We start from the raw sequence: 16,919 nt of genomic DNA, 5'->3' as shown, positions 1-16,919 counted from the left end.
CTGCTCCCTAGTTGTTTTAAGTTTGGCCTCCTTAGGCCCAAACTTAAGAGTGGTGATAAGGAGTTGTGAACAATTCTGATGTATCCCAAACAAGTGTGTAGAATAACCCTGTATTTCTATTTCTAAAATGACATAAATAGGCCATGTCATGATGATGGATTGTGCTCTGAGCTGGGCCATCTCTGGATCCTCAAGATCTGACCCCGTAAGGGGCATTGGATCATTTTGAGCATCTTGGATCATTTTGATGATGTGGAATTGCTTGCAAAAGAAGCGGAGAGAGAGAGAGAAGCTTTTGACTTATGCACACATGGCTTCACACCGAACTTGCTTGTAGAGTTTCTTTTCTAAAGGCTAGTCTAAAGGCTTTTTTTTTTTGTAGCAGGAACTCCTTTGCATATTTGGCCACACACCCCTGGTATAGCCAATCCTCCTGGTGCTTACAGTCGGCCCTGTACGAAGAGCCCTGTAAGCTCCTGCAGGATTGGCTACATCAGGGGGTATGTGGCCTAATATGCAAAGGAGTTCCTGCTACAAAAAAAGCCCTGCATTTTTTTTTAAAGTTGCAGCACAGCAGCCAGATGCTCAAATTCAGTGTGGAGGCAATTCATGACTTCAGGTCGTTGCTCATTGGCCTAGGCACCAGAAGTTAGAAGTATAACAAATTTTTAAAAAATGCAAATAAATATTCTTCCCCTTCCCAGATGACAAAATGTCTTTATTACTATGGAAAATTGTTTTTCCCGTGATATTATAACTGCCGGTCAAGTGTATGTGTATGCAGTTGGGACATTTAATATATTCAAGACTCTAATACAAGACAATGCAAGACAATATATGGTGCTTATTAACCTCTTGAAGCAGGTTTGGGGGGGGGGGTGTTAATTAACTTCAGCAAAATAAATCTATGTACTCCTTAGAATCCATCTGTATGGGGTTTTTTTTAAAGATAACACAGCAAAATAAACTTATTTTCCCCCCAATATCTTTCTGATGATATCATGAATGGGTTGCAGGAATGTCCATTCTTCTTCATTTTCTCCTGTCCAACTGCTCTTTAGACATAATCGGTTTTGGAGTCTGCTAGTCTAGCATACTGAGCTACTTATTTCAGTACATGCTTTTCTTCTCAGTCCTTACAAGCTTTGGGACAAAGTTTTCTGAGGAGCTTCCTGCATGTCCACAATAGGTGGAAGCTCCACCACTTCTGACAGCATTGGGGGGACAAGGCAATCCCCTTACTGCTTTGTGTTGCAACTTCTGCTGCGAATAGGTGAAGGGGCTGTGGCTTAGTGGAAGAGCCTCTGCTTTGTCTAAAACAGGGGTGGCCAAATTGAGGCTTGGGAGCAACATGTGGCTCTTTCACTCATATTGCATGGCTCTTGAAGCCCCCATTGGCCGACTTGGATAAATCAGTTCTCTTTTTAAATCGCTTCCCCCAGCCAAGTCGTTTGGTGGCTTGGAGAATGCATTTAAAGTTAAAGTGGCTTTCTTTCCATCTCTCCCTCCCTCGGACTGGCAGAAGCTTTCCAGACCGGGATAAAGGCTAATGTGGAATCAGTCATGGTTTTTGCACGTACATACAGTTTTGTTACATGCAAAGCAACTGCTGGATTTTTCAAAGGTGTGGTCCGTGCGTGCCAAAGTCGTATGCACGTGCAAAACGTGCATGTTCTCTATCCAGACAACGTAACAAGTGCTTTTATTGGGAGCATCACAAGCAAACCACACTCCCAATAAGCGCGGTTGCCAGGCTTCCGGTATGTGGATGTAAGCTCCGAAAAGGGCTTTGCTGTTCTGGAAGCCGGGCCCTTACGTCTTTGCGCTTACACCACAGTGTTAATTCAGTAGAGGGTGGTAATGAATTGCATGTTTAAGGTGTGGCCAAAGCAGAGTTGTTTTGCAACTTTTGCTCCGCTATTGGGAGGGAGCCACAAAAGGCAAGGGCTGTGCCAGATTTCACAGAGACAAGCTGGTCAAGAAACTGAAATGGAAGACATGTGGGGGGGGGGCTGTTGTTTGCTACTATAAGTGATTACAATGGGTCTGAATGCTCAAATCTGTGCCAAACACACTGCCGCCGTCAGCAGCATTGTTCTCAATAAACTCGATAAGCCTCTCCTTCATCGGGGAATGCCTTCCAAATCTGGGATACAAATCTTTTGAGAGTGATGTTGTAAAAGCTGAGGGAGATGGGCTCAGAAAGGATCATGTTCTTTTGGCACAAACAAAAGACCCCAAGGCACTCCTTTGTGCCAAATTGGCCAGGAACCGGTTTTGTCCAGCAAGCGAGATTGCTGTCGGTGGGAAATGGAGACTAGATCTTGCTGGGTAGAAGACAAGCGGGTGCATTGTTATACATTTGGGGAGCAATCTAAGAATTAGACCAGGGGTGGCCAAACTGTGGCTCAGGAGCCACATGTGGCTTTTTCACACACATTGTGTGGCTCTCGAAGCTTCCACCACCCTGTTGGCTGGCTTGGAGAAGGCATTTGTCTCTTGAAACCACTTCTCCAAGCCAAGCCAGCTGGTGGCTGGCAGAATGCATTTAAAGTTGCTTTCTTTCCACCTCTCCCTCCCTCGACCAATTTGCCTGCCTGCCTTCCTGTCTTGCGGCTCTCAAACATTTGACGTTCATGTCTTGCGGCTCTCATACATCTGACGTTTATTCTATGTGGCTCTTATGTTAAGCAAGTTTGGTCACCCCTGAACTAGACATTGCTGTCTTCTTTAGTCATTCCAGTCTAAACCCAGTGGGACTTTCTGCATGCAGAGGAGATGTTCTACCACTGAGCCATGTCCCATCCGCATAACATTGCAGAATTGTTGAAGCTTAAGAGTATGGACTGTCCTGGTGCCTGAATGAGAGCTTATTCTGAGATTTCTAAAGGAAAAGCAGGGCACCTCCTTTAAACCTAATCTAATCACTGGTACACTTGCATTTCTTCTCCTGGCGGCTGCTGCTGTGGCTCCATGGTAGAACATCTGCTTGGCATGCAGAAGGCTATAGGTTCAGTTCCCAGCATCTCCAGCTGAAATGTTCAGCTAGCAGGTCAGGGCTTTCTTCGAGCAGGAATGCACTGGAACATAGTTCCGGCTGGCTTGGTATCAGGGTGTGTGGCCGAATATGCAAATGAGTTCCTGCTGGGCTTTTTCTACAAAAAAGCCCTGTAGCAGGTGACGTGAAGGACCCTTAAATGAAACCTTGGAAAGCTTCCACCAGCATGACTAGACAGTACTTACCTCAATGGACTGGTGATCGAATTCAGCACAAGGCAGTTTCAGGTGCAAGAGGCAACAATATGAAAGTAATCCAAAATAGTGACCTCTGCTATGACACTAAAACATACAATATGGAACAGCTGATTTCATTTGGGTTGCACTTTCTTGCACTGATGCAAAAACGATGTGTATACATGTGGACCGTAGTCTCTTTTGGCTGCCTGTGCATTTTATTTTATTTTTTTGGCTGACATGATGCTATACAAAAAAGCATCCTCACCATGAACCTCAGTACATCCCCCTAAGAGATTTGGATTGACAGCATTAAAAGACCTTGTCCGATGATGATGTATAATTGGGATGACCTCATCTGAGACCGTCTTGATTGCAACCTTCGCAGAACGTTAAAAACGAGAACGGTCTCTCTTCAATTTGCGGTATATTTATATTAAGAAAATATGTAAAGGTCAAACTGCAGTCTTACTAAGCATTCCCCAAGCTGTGTCAACACCGGAGGCTCATTCACACTAATGGGTGTAGCACCAGTATTAAAGCCATCAAATGACCTGTTGTGAGTATTGGGAATGTATTGAACGTGAACCCTCCGTTCATTAAAAATTTCCAGGCCGCCATTCATGGATCACTTACTTCTTGTGAATCAGTGCTTAAAAAGAGTTGTAATGGCTTTGGGTGTTGTTTATTTATTTTGGGAAACCACATGGATCAGCTGTTGTGTGTCTGGATGTCCAAGGATGTGCAGAACAAACACAGACCCTTTGTAAAAGGGGAGTCAATGGAAACATAAATTAGCATGTTTAGCAGATGTTCACAGAGCACATCAGGGGCGTGTATTCCTTAATAAAGTACAGGGCTTTTCTTGTAGCAGGACTCCTTTGCATATTAGGCCACAAACCCCTGATGTAGCCAATCCTCCAAGAGCTTACAGGGCTCTTAGTACAGGGTCTACTGTAAGCTCCAGGAGGATTGGCTACATCAGGCTGTGTGGCCTAATATGCAAAGGAGTTCCTGCTACAAGAAAAGCCCTGATGAAATGTATTCTATGAAATATGACCATCCTTTTTTAGTATAAGCTTTTTGGCTTAGGGAAGGTCTCATGCTTTTTAGTCCAGTGTAGATTTAAGGGAGTGTGTATAAAGTGCCATCTTGTCGCAGCTCACTTACTGTGACCCCAGCCAGGGGCTTTCACGGTAAGTGAGAAGCAGAGGTGGGTTGCCATGGCCTTCCTCTGCAGTGTCTTCCTTGGTGGTCTCGCATCCAAGTACCTTGGGGGAGGGGCTGTGGCTCAGCGGTAGAGCATCTGCTTGGCATGCAGAAGGTCCCGGGTTCAATCCCCATCATCTCCAGTTCAAAGGATCAGGTAGCAGGTGATGTGAAAGACCCCTGCCTCAGACCCTGGAGAGGGACTTCCTGTCTGAGTAGACAGTTCTGATAGTAATGGACCAGTACTCTGATTCAGTATAAGGCAGCTTCACATGTACCAACCCCACAGAGCTTCCGAGATCTGACTGGATCAAGCCTTACCGTGCTGCCTTTCCTCTTGTAGATTTAGACACCAGACAAATAATAGTATTAACGCAACCTTTTTCTTCTTTTTCTGTAGATTATGGGGCACTCTGAATGGGATCACAAACGAGGACCTAGAGGATCTCAGGTCAGTTTATTTGTTTATTTGCAAGGTTTTCTATGGTTGGTGTAAGCTGGTGTTGGGGGACCCGGTATGTTTAGTGCCATTCCACGTGCAGCTAATGTTTCTTCATAAACTCTGTAAGGAGCAGAGCTTTTTTTGTAGCAGGGACTTCTTTGCGTATGAGGCCACACCCACCTGATGTAGCCAATCCTCCAAAAGTTTACAGTAGACCCTGTAAGAAGAATCTGTAAGCTCTTGGAGGATTGGCTACATCAGGGATGTGTGGCCTAATATGCAAAGGAGTTCCTGATACAAAAAAAGCCCTGGGAGTTTCACTGCCATCAGGGGCTTAACTATTGTTTTCAGCTCATTTATTTTCAAACGTTCCAAATAAGATACAGGTGTTTGTCTTTGTATGGATGCGTGCTTATTCTTCACAGTTTTTCAGGTATGTGCCAAACTCTTGCCTTGCTCAAAAAACCCATTCTAGCATGTATTGCAATAATTCCTGGTCTGTATGTTTGGAAGTGAGGCTTCCCAACTCCAGCTAAGAAAATTCTGGGAGATTTGGGGGCAGTGTCCGGGGAAGGGTGGCGTTTGGGAAGGGGGTGGAAACTAAGTGGAGGTGTGATGCCGTTAGGGTCTGCCCACTGAAGCTGCTGTTTCCTCCAGGGGGAACGGACAGCAATTGTAATCTGGGCATCAGTTGTAATTCCACGAGAGCTCCAGGCCTCTCTGGTAGATCAGGAAACCACAGGTATAGTGCTGAAGAATTAGTTGTATAACTTTTCCCCAGCAAGGAGGATGCAGGTTTGAATGCTCCCCAGTGTGAAAGCTTCCTGAAAATAAAAAAAACCCCTATCCCTTAAGGAGAAAGGTTTTAGCTAAGCCTTTTGCCTGCTGCGGAAGTCTTATATTTGCAGAGAGGTTCTTTCTTTCTTTCTTTCTTTCTTTCTTTCTTTCTTTCTTTCTTTCTTTCTTTCTTCTTTCTTTCTTTCTTTCTTTCTTTCTTTCTTTCTTTCTTTCTTCCTTCCTTCCTTCCTTCCTTCCTTCCTTCCTTCCTTCCTTCCTTCCTTCCTTCCTTCCTTCCTTCCTTCCTTCCTTCCTTCCTTTCTTTCTTCTTTCTTTCTTTCTTTCTTTCTTTCTTTCTTTCTTTCTTTCTTTCTTTCTTTCTTTCTTTTCTTTCTTTCTTTCTTTCTTTCTTTCTTTCTTTCTCATTGGGTTGCCAATCCCCAGGTGGGTAAAGACAGCACAACTGAAGTTATAGTGACTGAATATATCAAGGCCTTTTGGAGTTTAGTGCCATTTTGAAATTTTCCTGGAGATTTCCCATTTGTCCATTGGGAATTCTATGTGCAGTCTTTGGACACACTGAAAAAGAGTCTTGTGGGTTTTGCAACTTGATGCAACTTATTTTGTTGCCTGATTCTTGCTGAATTTGCAAGATACAGTGCCGAGCAGCAGGGATTGAGATGGCAGGCACTGTTGCCGGCACAGGGAGGTGGTGTCTGATCTCTGCTGTCAGTAGGGTTTCTTGCTCTTGGATGCTTTAGGGAACTTGAGCTGGAGCCCTCGAGATGTTTGCCCTTTGGGGTGAGCCAGCCCAGGATGATGTCAGCAGAAGAGGTTGAGTGCACTGAGTGTCAGTCTCACAGGGAATGAAGGCAGATTGTGAAAGGGAGGGCAGGAAAGGATGAGCCAGTGCTTGGCTCTTGCAGCCCTTCCTTGTAAGGAAGTACTTCTTCACCCAAAGGGTGATTAACACATGGAATTCACTGCCACAGGAGGTGCTGGCAGCTACAAGCACAGACAGCTTCAAGAGGGGATTGGATTGACATATGGAGCAGAGGTCCATCAGTGGCTATTAGCCACAACTTATTGTTGGAACTCTCTGTCTGGGGCAGTGCTGCTCTGTATCCTTGGTGCTTGGGAGGGGCAACATTGTGAGGACTTCTAGTGTCCTGGCCCCACTGATGGACCTCCTGATGGCACCTGGGGTTTTTTTGGCCACTGTGTGTACAGAGTGTTGGACTGAATGGGCCATTGGCTTGATCCAACATAGCTTCTCTTATGTTATGTTCTTATGCCCAAGATCAGGGCTTTTTTATAGCAGGGACTCCTTTGCATGTTAGGCCACACACCCCTGATGTAGCCAAGCCTCCAAGAGCTTACAGGGCCCTTATTCCAAGGCCTACTGTAAGCTTCAGGAGAACTGATTACATCAGGGGTGTGTGGCCTAATATACAAAGTAGTTCCTGCTACAAAAACAAGCCCTGCCCAGGGTAGTGCCAATTGCCACTTTGGGGTCAGGAAGGAATTTTCCTCCAGGCCAAATTGGCTCAGGGATCCTGGAGGTTTTTTTGCCTTTCTCTGGGCCAGGGGTGGAATTCTAGCAGGAGCTCCTTTGCATATTAGGCCGCACACCCCTTATAATATTTTTTTAAAATAATAATAAATTTTATTTATACCCCGCCCTCCCTACCGAGGCAGGCTCAGGGCGGCTTACAGGACATGGCATAAGCCATGTTATAACAATAAAAACAAGATAATACAATTAAATACAATTCACAATTATGTAGCCAATTCTCCAACAGCATACAAGGCTCTTTTTTGTAAACCCTTGGAGGATTGGCTACATCAGGGGTGTGCGGCCTAATATGCAAAGGAGCTCCTGCTAGAATTCTACCCCTGCTCTGGGCACACAACAGGGGTCATTGAGGGAATGGGAGGGATGACTGCAAATTCCCCGCATTGTGCAAGGTTTGGACTAGATGAGGTCGCTTCCAGCTCTGTGCCTCTATGTTTCTCATGTGCAGAACATCTGACATGGAAAACCAGAGTTGTCCGATAGTCTTAGTTCATACCTTGCAAATATAACATTGTTTTAAAAGGAATTATTTGTCATTTACTAATGCAGCTTTTATGATATGACAGTTTTTCTCTTTGTTTACATCCATATCTTGACAATCAAGGTGGCATACATGGGATTCCCAGGAGATCTTCCATCCTGGTAGCGATGAAACCCAAATGTGCTTAACTTCCGCAGGCTTGCTCTGTGGTATGCCTTCTAACTGTATTCAGGGAACTTGCTGTTAAAGCATTGCACTGAATAGTGGTGAATTTTTAATTTATCAGCTACTTGAAGTGCAGTCACATCAAACTGCAGCTTTGGAATCGCATTATTAATACAAGCCTGGGCTACATGCCCTTCATCCAGTCTGATAACATCCTGCAAACTCCAAATGCCTTCGGCTGGGGTCTTTATGCTCCCTTTCTTGGAAGTAAGCCCCACTGAACTGAATGGCATTCACTTCCAATTAAAAATGCATAGGATTTGGCTGCAAGTCTTTTATGAGTGTGTATGCTTTCCTCTTGGGATGGTATAGCCAGGGCTCAGATTCAGTGGGAGCTCACAGGAGCACAGCTCCTGAACCTTTCTGAGAGTTCCACCTCCTCCTTCTGAGAGTTCCCCCTCCTGAGAGTTCCACCTTCTCCTGAGAGTTCCACCTCCTCCTTCTGAGAGTTCCACCTCCTTGTCCTTTGAATAGTATGTACAGCTGCATGAGAATCCCTGGATGAGCTCCACCACCTATTTTTCTACAAAACAACCACTTACTTTAACAAAAGAGCCACAGAGAATGTCAGATGTTTGAGAGCCACAAGAGTACTCACTTGGCACCAGTCCTCAGGTCATAAGAACATAAGAGAAGCCATGTTGGATCAGGCCAATGGCTCATCCAGTCCAAAACTCTGTCATACAGTGGCCAAAAAAACCAGGTGCCATCAGGAGGACCATCAGTGGGGCCAGGACACTAGAAGCCCTCCCGCTGTTGCCCCTCCCAAGCACCAAGAATAGAGCGCATTGCTGCCCCAGACAGAGAGTTCAAACAATACACTGGCTAATAGCCACTGATGGACCTCTGCTGCATATGTTTACCCAGTCCCCTCTTGAAGCTGTCTATACTTTCAGCAGAGACAAACCAGCTCAAAGCATCAACCCTTTATTTGAAAGGAGCTTTGACTGGCCATAAACGCTGCAAAAGTGAAACTGCTTGATCTCCACTCCATTGAAATACATTGTGGCACAGACAAAGTTGAAAGGAAGATATGGAATGGGTTTTCCTTCTGGGTGCAGAGACCTTAATGAAAAACCCATTCTGCATCTTCTTTGCAGCTTTACAAGCCCAGGAGAGCTTCCAGCTGAATCAGGCAAAGGCAAGGCAGGAGGAGCTGGGAATGTCATTGGCAGCCTTGTACTTGCAAAGGGTGAGGACGGGAGGGGGGCGGAAATTGCTGCAGGCCTGACTGAAGCCCTGGGAGGGCCAGGTGTGGCCTGTGGGCCGGGAGTTTGACAGCCCTGATGCCAGGACTGTCTCCAAAAGTGAAGTCAAAAGGCAAGGCTTTGCTCATGTAGGTCTTCACTGTATGCATATTGCGGCTTTTGAGTTCCTGGTGACAGAATTCAGCCATAATTTTCTTGAAACTGGAGCATCACAGAAAACCCTTGCATCAGGGCTTTTTTTTTTTTTTTTTTGTAGCAGGAACGCCTTTGTTTATTAGGCCCTTTGTTTATTAGGCCACACCCCTGATGTAGCCATTCCTCCAAGAATTTACAGGGCTCTTAGTACAGGGCCTACTGCAAGCTCCAGGAGGATTGGCTACATCAGAGGGGTGTGGTCTAACATGCAGGAGTTCCTGCTACAGAAAAAGACCTGCCTGGGATGCAAACATTTTGCAAACTTTTTCAGTAAAATATATATATACACAGGGTTGATAAGTGAGATGTGCATAGTGCCACAGCTGACAATGAACAAAGTCTTCCAGTTGAACAAAGTTTGAATCCAGTGGCCAGTGGCATCTGAAGAAATGTGCATGCACATGAAAGCTTATACCCAGAATAAAACCTTGTTGGTCTTAATGGTGCCGCTGGATGCAAACTTTGTGCTGTTGCTTCAGACAAGCATGGCTGCCCACCCAAATCAATCTTCCAGTTGTCATTCATGCTTCCTGCAACCTCTCATATGCATAGGAAAAGAACTTTGGCATGTGCTTGTGGTACCCAGTTGGGTAAGTGTTGTATACTGGACCTAATTGAAGACTGTAGTAGGTGTTCCTGCCAAGCTCATTGGAGTCAGACGAACAGAGCTTGGCGACTTGGGAACAATTGTCAGCAGGATCCAAATCCCTGCTGCACTGCACCAATCACAGTCCCCTGCTCGTTTGAACTATCCAATAACGTGCTTGCGCAGGAACGCAGAGTTGTATATAGTCGGCCATATTGGCCCAGTTCGGCAGTCTTAGTAGAGCAGCCTCCACAATGCTGCATCGAAAAAAGAGCTGTTTATCACTGCTACCGCGTCTCATCAATGCCTAGAACCCACTATATCAGGGGTGGCCAACGGTAGCTCTCCAGATGTTTTTTTGCCTACAGCTCCCATCAGCCCCAGCCATTGGCCATGCTGGCTGGGGCTGATGGGAGTTGTAGGCAAAAAAACATCTGGAGAGCTACCGTTGGCCACCCCTGCACTATATTATAGTAAGCCAGGGCAAGGCAGGCATGACAATGTATTCTGCTCACATGGTGGCCAGGAACAGAAAGAACCAGTTCAGCAGAGACCAGCTGTGGGCCCCTAGCCAACAGCGTTGTGGAAGCAGGACAAGGTCTTGTGGGATATATGTGGGGCTTTCAAGGTGCAAAGATGGATCAGGGCTTTGCAAAGCACTTATGGTCTTTCTCGGGTGTTTGGACCGTGTGGTGGCCATGGGGAAAATGGCACATACGTGTGCTGAAAGGGCAGTTTAACCATACAGGTGAAAAAAATTCTCCATATTCGCTTTTTGACCATTTTTGCATGACTGGTACCCATATTCTGTATCTCTGTTCAAGCAAAGCAGATGTGCGCCTCGGATGGACAATCTCTGGGAGCCACCATGTAATTTCTAGGAATTCTCTGTGATTTCTAGGAAAAAGAGGAAGAGAAGCATAAAAATGGATATATCTATTCTCAGATGCCCTCTCAGCTGAATTAGGATATGGATTTATCCTGGAATTGTTTGCAATTGTTTTCTTTGCTTCCAAAACTTGTTCCATTTTTGGAAATGTTTTAAATGATACCAGTTTGCCAGTACTTCTCTGGTTCTGAACACCGTTGACTATCTTAGTAAATAAATGAGAGCAGGTTTGGCATAGTGGTTAGGAGCATGGACTCTAATCTGAGAGAACAGGGTTTGATTTCCCAGTCTTCCCCAGTAAGCCTGTTGATGTGACCTTGAGTCAGTCACAAGTTCTCTCAGAGCTGTTCTCTCGAGCAGTTTCTTGAAACATCTCTCTCAGCCCCACCGACTTCACAGAGTGTCTCTTGTGGGGAGGGGAAAAGAAAGGAGATTTTAAGCTGCTCTGAGACTCCACATGAAGGGTGGGATATAAACCCAACTCTCCTCCTCCGTCTTGCTAGGGTTTACAGCCCTAGAATCTATCCCTGTGTAATTAGTGTAGGTGGGCTTCAGCTTACGAGTGAATGTTTGCGGCGATTCCCATACAAACATAAGTTCTTGTATATAAGATTGCAAATTCTTTGCAGCCTGCTTTGGTCCCACTCCAAAAGCGATAACAATAATTAAGATTGTAAGATCTCTAGAGTCCAGGTTAAAGGTCCCATTTCAAAGTGATACCAAGACTATATATTTATCCATTCATCCTTGGACCTGATGAAGATTTGCAAAACTGCGCACTTCGGATTAACCCACCATTGTCCATCTGTTTGTCCATCTATTTGGAATTCATTTCTGGAATTTGTATATCCATATATTTGGAATGTATCTTTGGAATTAGTGTGTTTTGTTGGGTATGACTGGCTGCCACTAAATTATTCTTATTGTTGTGTTGTTGTGCCTGGAGAAGTGTATTTTTGATTTGTAGCCTCCAGGTGGCACCTGCAGATCTCCCACTATTACAGTTGATCTCCAGACGACCGAGAGCAGTTCCCCTGGAGGAAATGGCTGCTTTGGAGGGTGGAGTCATTGGAATCACACCCCTGCTGAGGTCCCTCCCCTTCCTAAACTCCACCTTCCTCTGCTTCACCCTCAAAATCGCTATTTCCCACCCCAGAGCTGGCGACCCTACGCCTATCTCTGATTATTGTGGGTCTTTCCTCCCCTCTTCTTTTTGCTTACTAAGACAGATGCTCTGTCCATCTGTGCTGGGAACTGGTAGCATCCATATGAAAGCTCTTCAGACTGTGGTGCCAAAGCAGAATTTATTTTTGCAAGCTTGAGGGTGTTGTGTTCTTCAGCTTTTCAGACCTTTGCCCACCAGTGCTGAGGGTAGCAAGAGTTACTAGAAACTGAGGAACTGTGGAAGTGTGGAAACATTTATGTTTCATTAGGGGAATATATTTATACTTATGGAATTAGAGAAAGTATCCGAACAGAAACAATAAGATCTAGGGTTGCCAGGTCTCCCTGGCAACTGGTGGAGGCGGAAGGGTAGGGTTGCCAGTTCCAGGTTGGGAAATTCCTGGAGAGTTGAGGGTGGTGCCTGGAGAGGACATGGATCTCAGTGGGGTACAGGGCTATAGAATCCACCCTCCGAAGAACCATGTTCTCCAGGGGGATTGATATCTGTAGTCCGGAGACAAGTTGTAATTCCCCGAGGTTGGCATCCCTAAGGAACATCCCAAATCCATATGGATAGACCAAACATCTTAATCTTTTCAGATCTAGGATCCACTTTCACCTCAGGCCTGCAACATGTGACCCATTTTAAGTTTTTGCAAAATGTTGTATTTTTACTGTACCCCTGTATTTTTACTGAGCCCCTTGGTGCAGAGTGGTAGAGCTGCAGTACTGCAGTCCTAAGCTTTGCTCATGACCTGAGTTCGATTCCGGCGGAAGCTGGTTCAGGTAGCCGGCTCCATGTTGACTCAGCCTTCCAGCCTTCCGAGGTCGGTAAAATGAGTACCCAGCTTGCGGGGGGGGGGAAGTGTAGATGACTGCGGAAGGCATTGGCAAACCACCCCTTAAAAAGTCTGCCATGAAAACATGAAAGCAACGTCACCCCAGTGTCAGAAACGACTGGTGCTTGCACAGGGGACCTTTCCTTCCTTTCCTTTTTTCTGTTATATTTTTGCTGTGCCCTTTTTTTCTCAGTTTGTTGTAGTGGTTAAGTGCCCACACTCCAGCGCTCCCACTCTCATTTCCTCTAGAGCCACCAAAACCAAAAGAGAGAGCAGTGTCAGAGGGGAGGGTATGTGTATCTGCACAGAAGATCCTCAATGAACACCCATTACATTTAAGTGCAACCCTGTTTTCGTCGTTGATCTTCTGTGCAGTCCCACATGGGGATTCTGACAAGCTATTCATCAGGCAGGAGGTGATGCTGTCATCACTTGAATGATGACTAGAGAACTGCTTTGCGGGCTTGTGCCTCTCTCCTCGTTCTGTACTGAGTCACACGTTTAGCGCATGTTCACAAAGCATATCAGGGCTGTCAACGTCTTGTCCTGTTTTTGCAGCTTCCAGAGCCAATTGGATTATTATTGGTGAAAGCAGACTGGTGGGCCAACTCAGGTGTTTTGTTGACCTAATCAGCAATATCAAGTTTATATTATCTCTAGTTACATCTTCTGCATCTAACAAAGAGAGCTTTGACTCTCAAAAACTTAGACCCCAAAATCTCTAAGGTGCTCTTGGACTTGAATATAGGTCTTCTACTGCAAACCAACATGCCTCCCATTGGAAACGATCTTTGTATGGCCAGCCAACCCAGTTACTGCTCCCTAGCCTAATGCAGAACTAAGATATCAAAGTTCCAGCCCTTATGCTAGGTAGTATAGTTGCATCAGTTTCTGAACTGTTACCTGAAGGTGTGCATTTGCACATGTGTTGCTGGTAATACAAGCCATAGCATTCGCCATTATTATGGATGGGTGTGAAAGTTGGACAATGGAAGAAACTTAGTGCATTCCTTTGAAATGTAATGTTGGAGAAGAGTCATACAGATACTGTAGACCAGCCGAAAGACAAACCAGGGGGTTCTAGATCAAATCAAGCCTGAACTCTTCCCTAGAAGCTCCCTGCATTGAGGCTTCAACACTTTGATCACATCATCAGAAGGCAAGACTTGATGGAAAAGACGATAATGGAAAAATTGAGGGCAGCAGAAAAAGAGGAAGACCGAGCGGTGGAATTCTAGCAGGAGCTCCTTTGCATATTAGGCCACACACCCCTGATGCAGCCAATCCTCCAAGAGCTTACAAAAAAGAGCCTTGTAAGCTCTGGGAGGATTGGCTACCTCAGGGGCGTGTGGCCTAATATGCAAAGGAGCTCCTGCTAGAATTCCACCCCTGGGAAGACCCAAGATGAGATGGGTGGATTCCATCAAGGAAGCCACAAGGGCCCTCAGTTTGCAAGACCTGAGCAAGGCTGTTAACAATAGGACATTGGGGAGGGCCATTAATTCATAGAGTCAACATGAGTTGGAAGAGAGTTGATATTGCTGAATACACACACACACACACACACACACGTATTTGTCATGAAAGCAGATGCCCTTCACCATTTTTTTTCCTTTTATGATATTGATAGGAAAGCTTGCAGTTCCTATGCCTTCCCCCCCCCCCTCTGAGAAGCCATAAAGCAGTGTGTGTGTGTTTTAAAGGCAGTTTATTGAGGGTGCCATATGGACAGGATTTAGTTGCCGATACGGTCCCAGTGCTGTTGGTTTGTTGAGTGGGTGGCGAGGCGTAACCCTTGGTCTTCAGGGAACAGGCAGTCCTTCCTTTCCCAGGCTCTATGAGACGATGCTCATCTAGAGGAAGAAAGGCGCATGGGTTCCGATGTGTTTTAATTCACTTTAAATGTAAAAGCTCTCAATTATATATAGCCGAGGTGCTGCAATTTACCCTTCCAGTTCCTAAGCAACAGCTATTTTCAGATTGAGTGCGTCTGGTGTTGTCTACCTACTTCATGCGTCTATGAGGTAATTCATCAGCGAATGCTAGCTCTCCCCCCCCCCCCCCCCACTAGCCTTTCCCATGGCTCCTTCCTATAGACAGACACCTAAAGGCTCACCAAACAGGGATGAACTTTGACAAAACAAAACAAAACCCGCCCTAGTACCTGTCTCGCAGCACCTTCAGCAAACACAAAACTTTGCGATCCCTGCCTTCGACTTGAACAATGCAACTTTGGGATCGGAAATAGCATCTTCTCTGTTGGCTTGAAATTCTCCTGAGGGAGGGGAAAGAGCTCTAAGAGGCAAAAAGACAGGGAACCATGAAACGGAGACCCTTGCTCTTGTTGAAGCGCCGATGGGAGTCCATTCCGGTTACCGAGCAGGTACTGTGGCTTTCTGCAATTTGTTTTCTAGTTCTGTCTCTTGGTAAGCGCTGCTGGCGGTGGGGTTGTGAGCAAACGATTGCCGCCGATGCCTCTTTGCCGCAGCTTGTGGGAGCTGTGTTAGCCATTGCCTGCCATTTCTGTTGGTTTGTGTTGAGGTTTTGGTTAGAAAACCACAACCTGGTCTTTCTCTCTGAGCCTTCTGTTGCCTCCAGTTTCTAAAAAGCTTATCTCGTAGCTGCAAATAGAGCTGTGCCTGGGTGAGGCTTGTCAGGCATGTACTGGCGAATGCCCACAGTCACCGTTGCAGATTAGTATATAGATGGTGACGGACTGAGCATTGCTTTGCCTGGATCTTGGAGAGAGCGCAAGCCGTATGTCTCGGTAACAAAATATTGCAGTTTGATCTCAAATAAATGCACAATGATAAGAGCTGCTGAGAGAGCCAGGGGAAAAAAGATATTACACAGAAAAGACTGTTTTATATAAAAAATAATAGCTTTGTTCCTGTTCCTTAAAAGTTATTTAATGCAGATGTTTTGTTAAAATTTAAGGTGTTAAGCAATACAAGTTTGATCTTGTTTTGTAGAACAGCAAGGCTAATACTTAGCACATCTGGGACGTTATATAGATGCAAAAATCCAAATTCAGAGTTACTCAAGGCAACTAGGAGTATTGACATCTTTTTCTCGTACACCAGTGTAGCCTTGGTCTCCGAAAGTTTACTCTAAAATGTGTATCCTTGGATGTAAAATAGTTTAGTAGTCATGATGGGAGCTAAATATCACCGTTAGTGGCTCCATGAGGAGGACGGAGTGATAGTGTTATTGAAATGTACAGAATTAGAGGAGCAGAAGTTTGCTAGAAAGGTGTGGTAGCAATCCTCTAAATGAATAAGCTCCCCCCCCGCCCCCCCAAAAAAAAGAAAAAGAAAAGAAGTCAGGTAACCTATAGTGGAAGTATTCCGAGCACCAACACAGCTTTCAAGTGGACGTTTCTTGAGATCCACAATATGGTGGCAGTGACCATGTGCTTAGCCCATTCAGATGGAAAGAGCAAGAGTCCAGTAGCACCTGAAAGACTAACAAAATGTGTGTCAAGGTATGAGCTTTAATGAGTCACAGCTCACTTCTTTAGATATCTTAAAATATTCTCCAGATATCTGAAGATGTGAGCTGTGACTCATTAAAGCTCATACCTTGACACACATTTTGTTAGTCTTTCAGGTGCTACTGGACTCTTGCTTTTTTCTACTGCTACTAGCAAACGAACATGGCTGCCCGTCTTGATCTGTCTCCGTTCAGATGGGAGTTGCTTTATCCCACTGAGTGGGAGATTGACCTTCTGATGGTTTGACAGTGGCATGGCAATAATGTCCCAACCAGATCACTGAGCAAGTTCACACCAATGACATTTTGCGGGTAGTGCACCCCACCAGTGGCAAGCCTGAATCCTTGCTCGCTGCACCACTGTGTGAAACGGGTCATTTTGTAGAAAAACAGGTGCCTAAGCTCATTTGCACAACTCACTTGCATATGCCACACACCCCTGACATCACTGGGAGGTATATATCAACTCAGCATCCACCTTAAAATGCTTCTTGAATTATAATTGTCATAATAAAACCTTCCTCCCTCCCATCATACTTTTAAAATCACTTTCTCCGATATGGCCACAGTGGCATGATGAAGATTTCCATCTGTTTGCGTTG

General features: G+C 45.3%; 1 protein-coding gene and 1 long non-coding RNA gene across 3 annotated transcripts in view; one reads left to right on the top strand and one right to left on the bottom strand.

The window, feature by feature from the left end:
* PDE3A (phosphodiesterase 3A) overlaps nucleotides 1-16,919 on the top strand; it is a 421,890-nt gene that overhangs the window by 253,817 nt on the left and 151,154 nt on the right. For both annotated transcript variants that reach the window (XM_060245837.1, XM_060245838.1), the window contains exon 2: nucleotides 4,844-4,894. In XM_060245837.1, coding sequence (XP_060101820.1) covers nucleotides 4,844-4,894 — 51 coding nt within the window. The remainder of the gene's footprint in view (nucleotides 1-4,843; nucleotides 4,895-16,919) is intronic.
* On the bottom strand, nucleotides 14,517-15,360 carry LOC132575919 (uncharacterized). Its single transcript, XR_009555713.1, has 2 exons — nucleotides 14,990-15,360; nucleotides 14,517-14,678 (listed from the first exon to the last, which is right to left on the bottom strand). It is a non-coding gene; the product is annotated as an uncharacterized LOC132575919 (long non-coding RNA).

The sequence above is a fragment of the Heteronotia binoei genome, chromosome 8 (assembly GCF_032191835.1).
Source record: "Heteronotia binoei isolate CCM8104 ecotype False Entrance Well chromosome 8, APGP_CSIRO_Hbin_v1, whole genome shotgun sequence".
NCBI lineage: Eukaryota > Metazoa > Chordata > Lepidosauria > Squamata > Gekkonidae > Heteronotia > Heteronotia binoei.
This window is presented reverse-complemented; position numbering and strand designations above follow the sequence as displayed.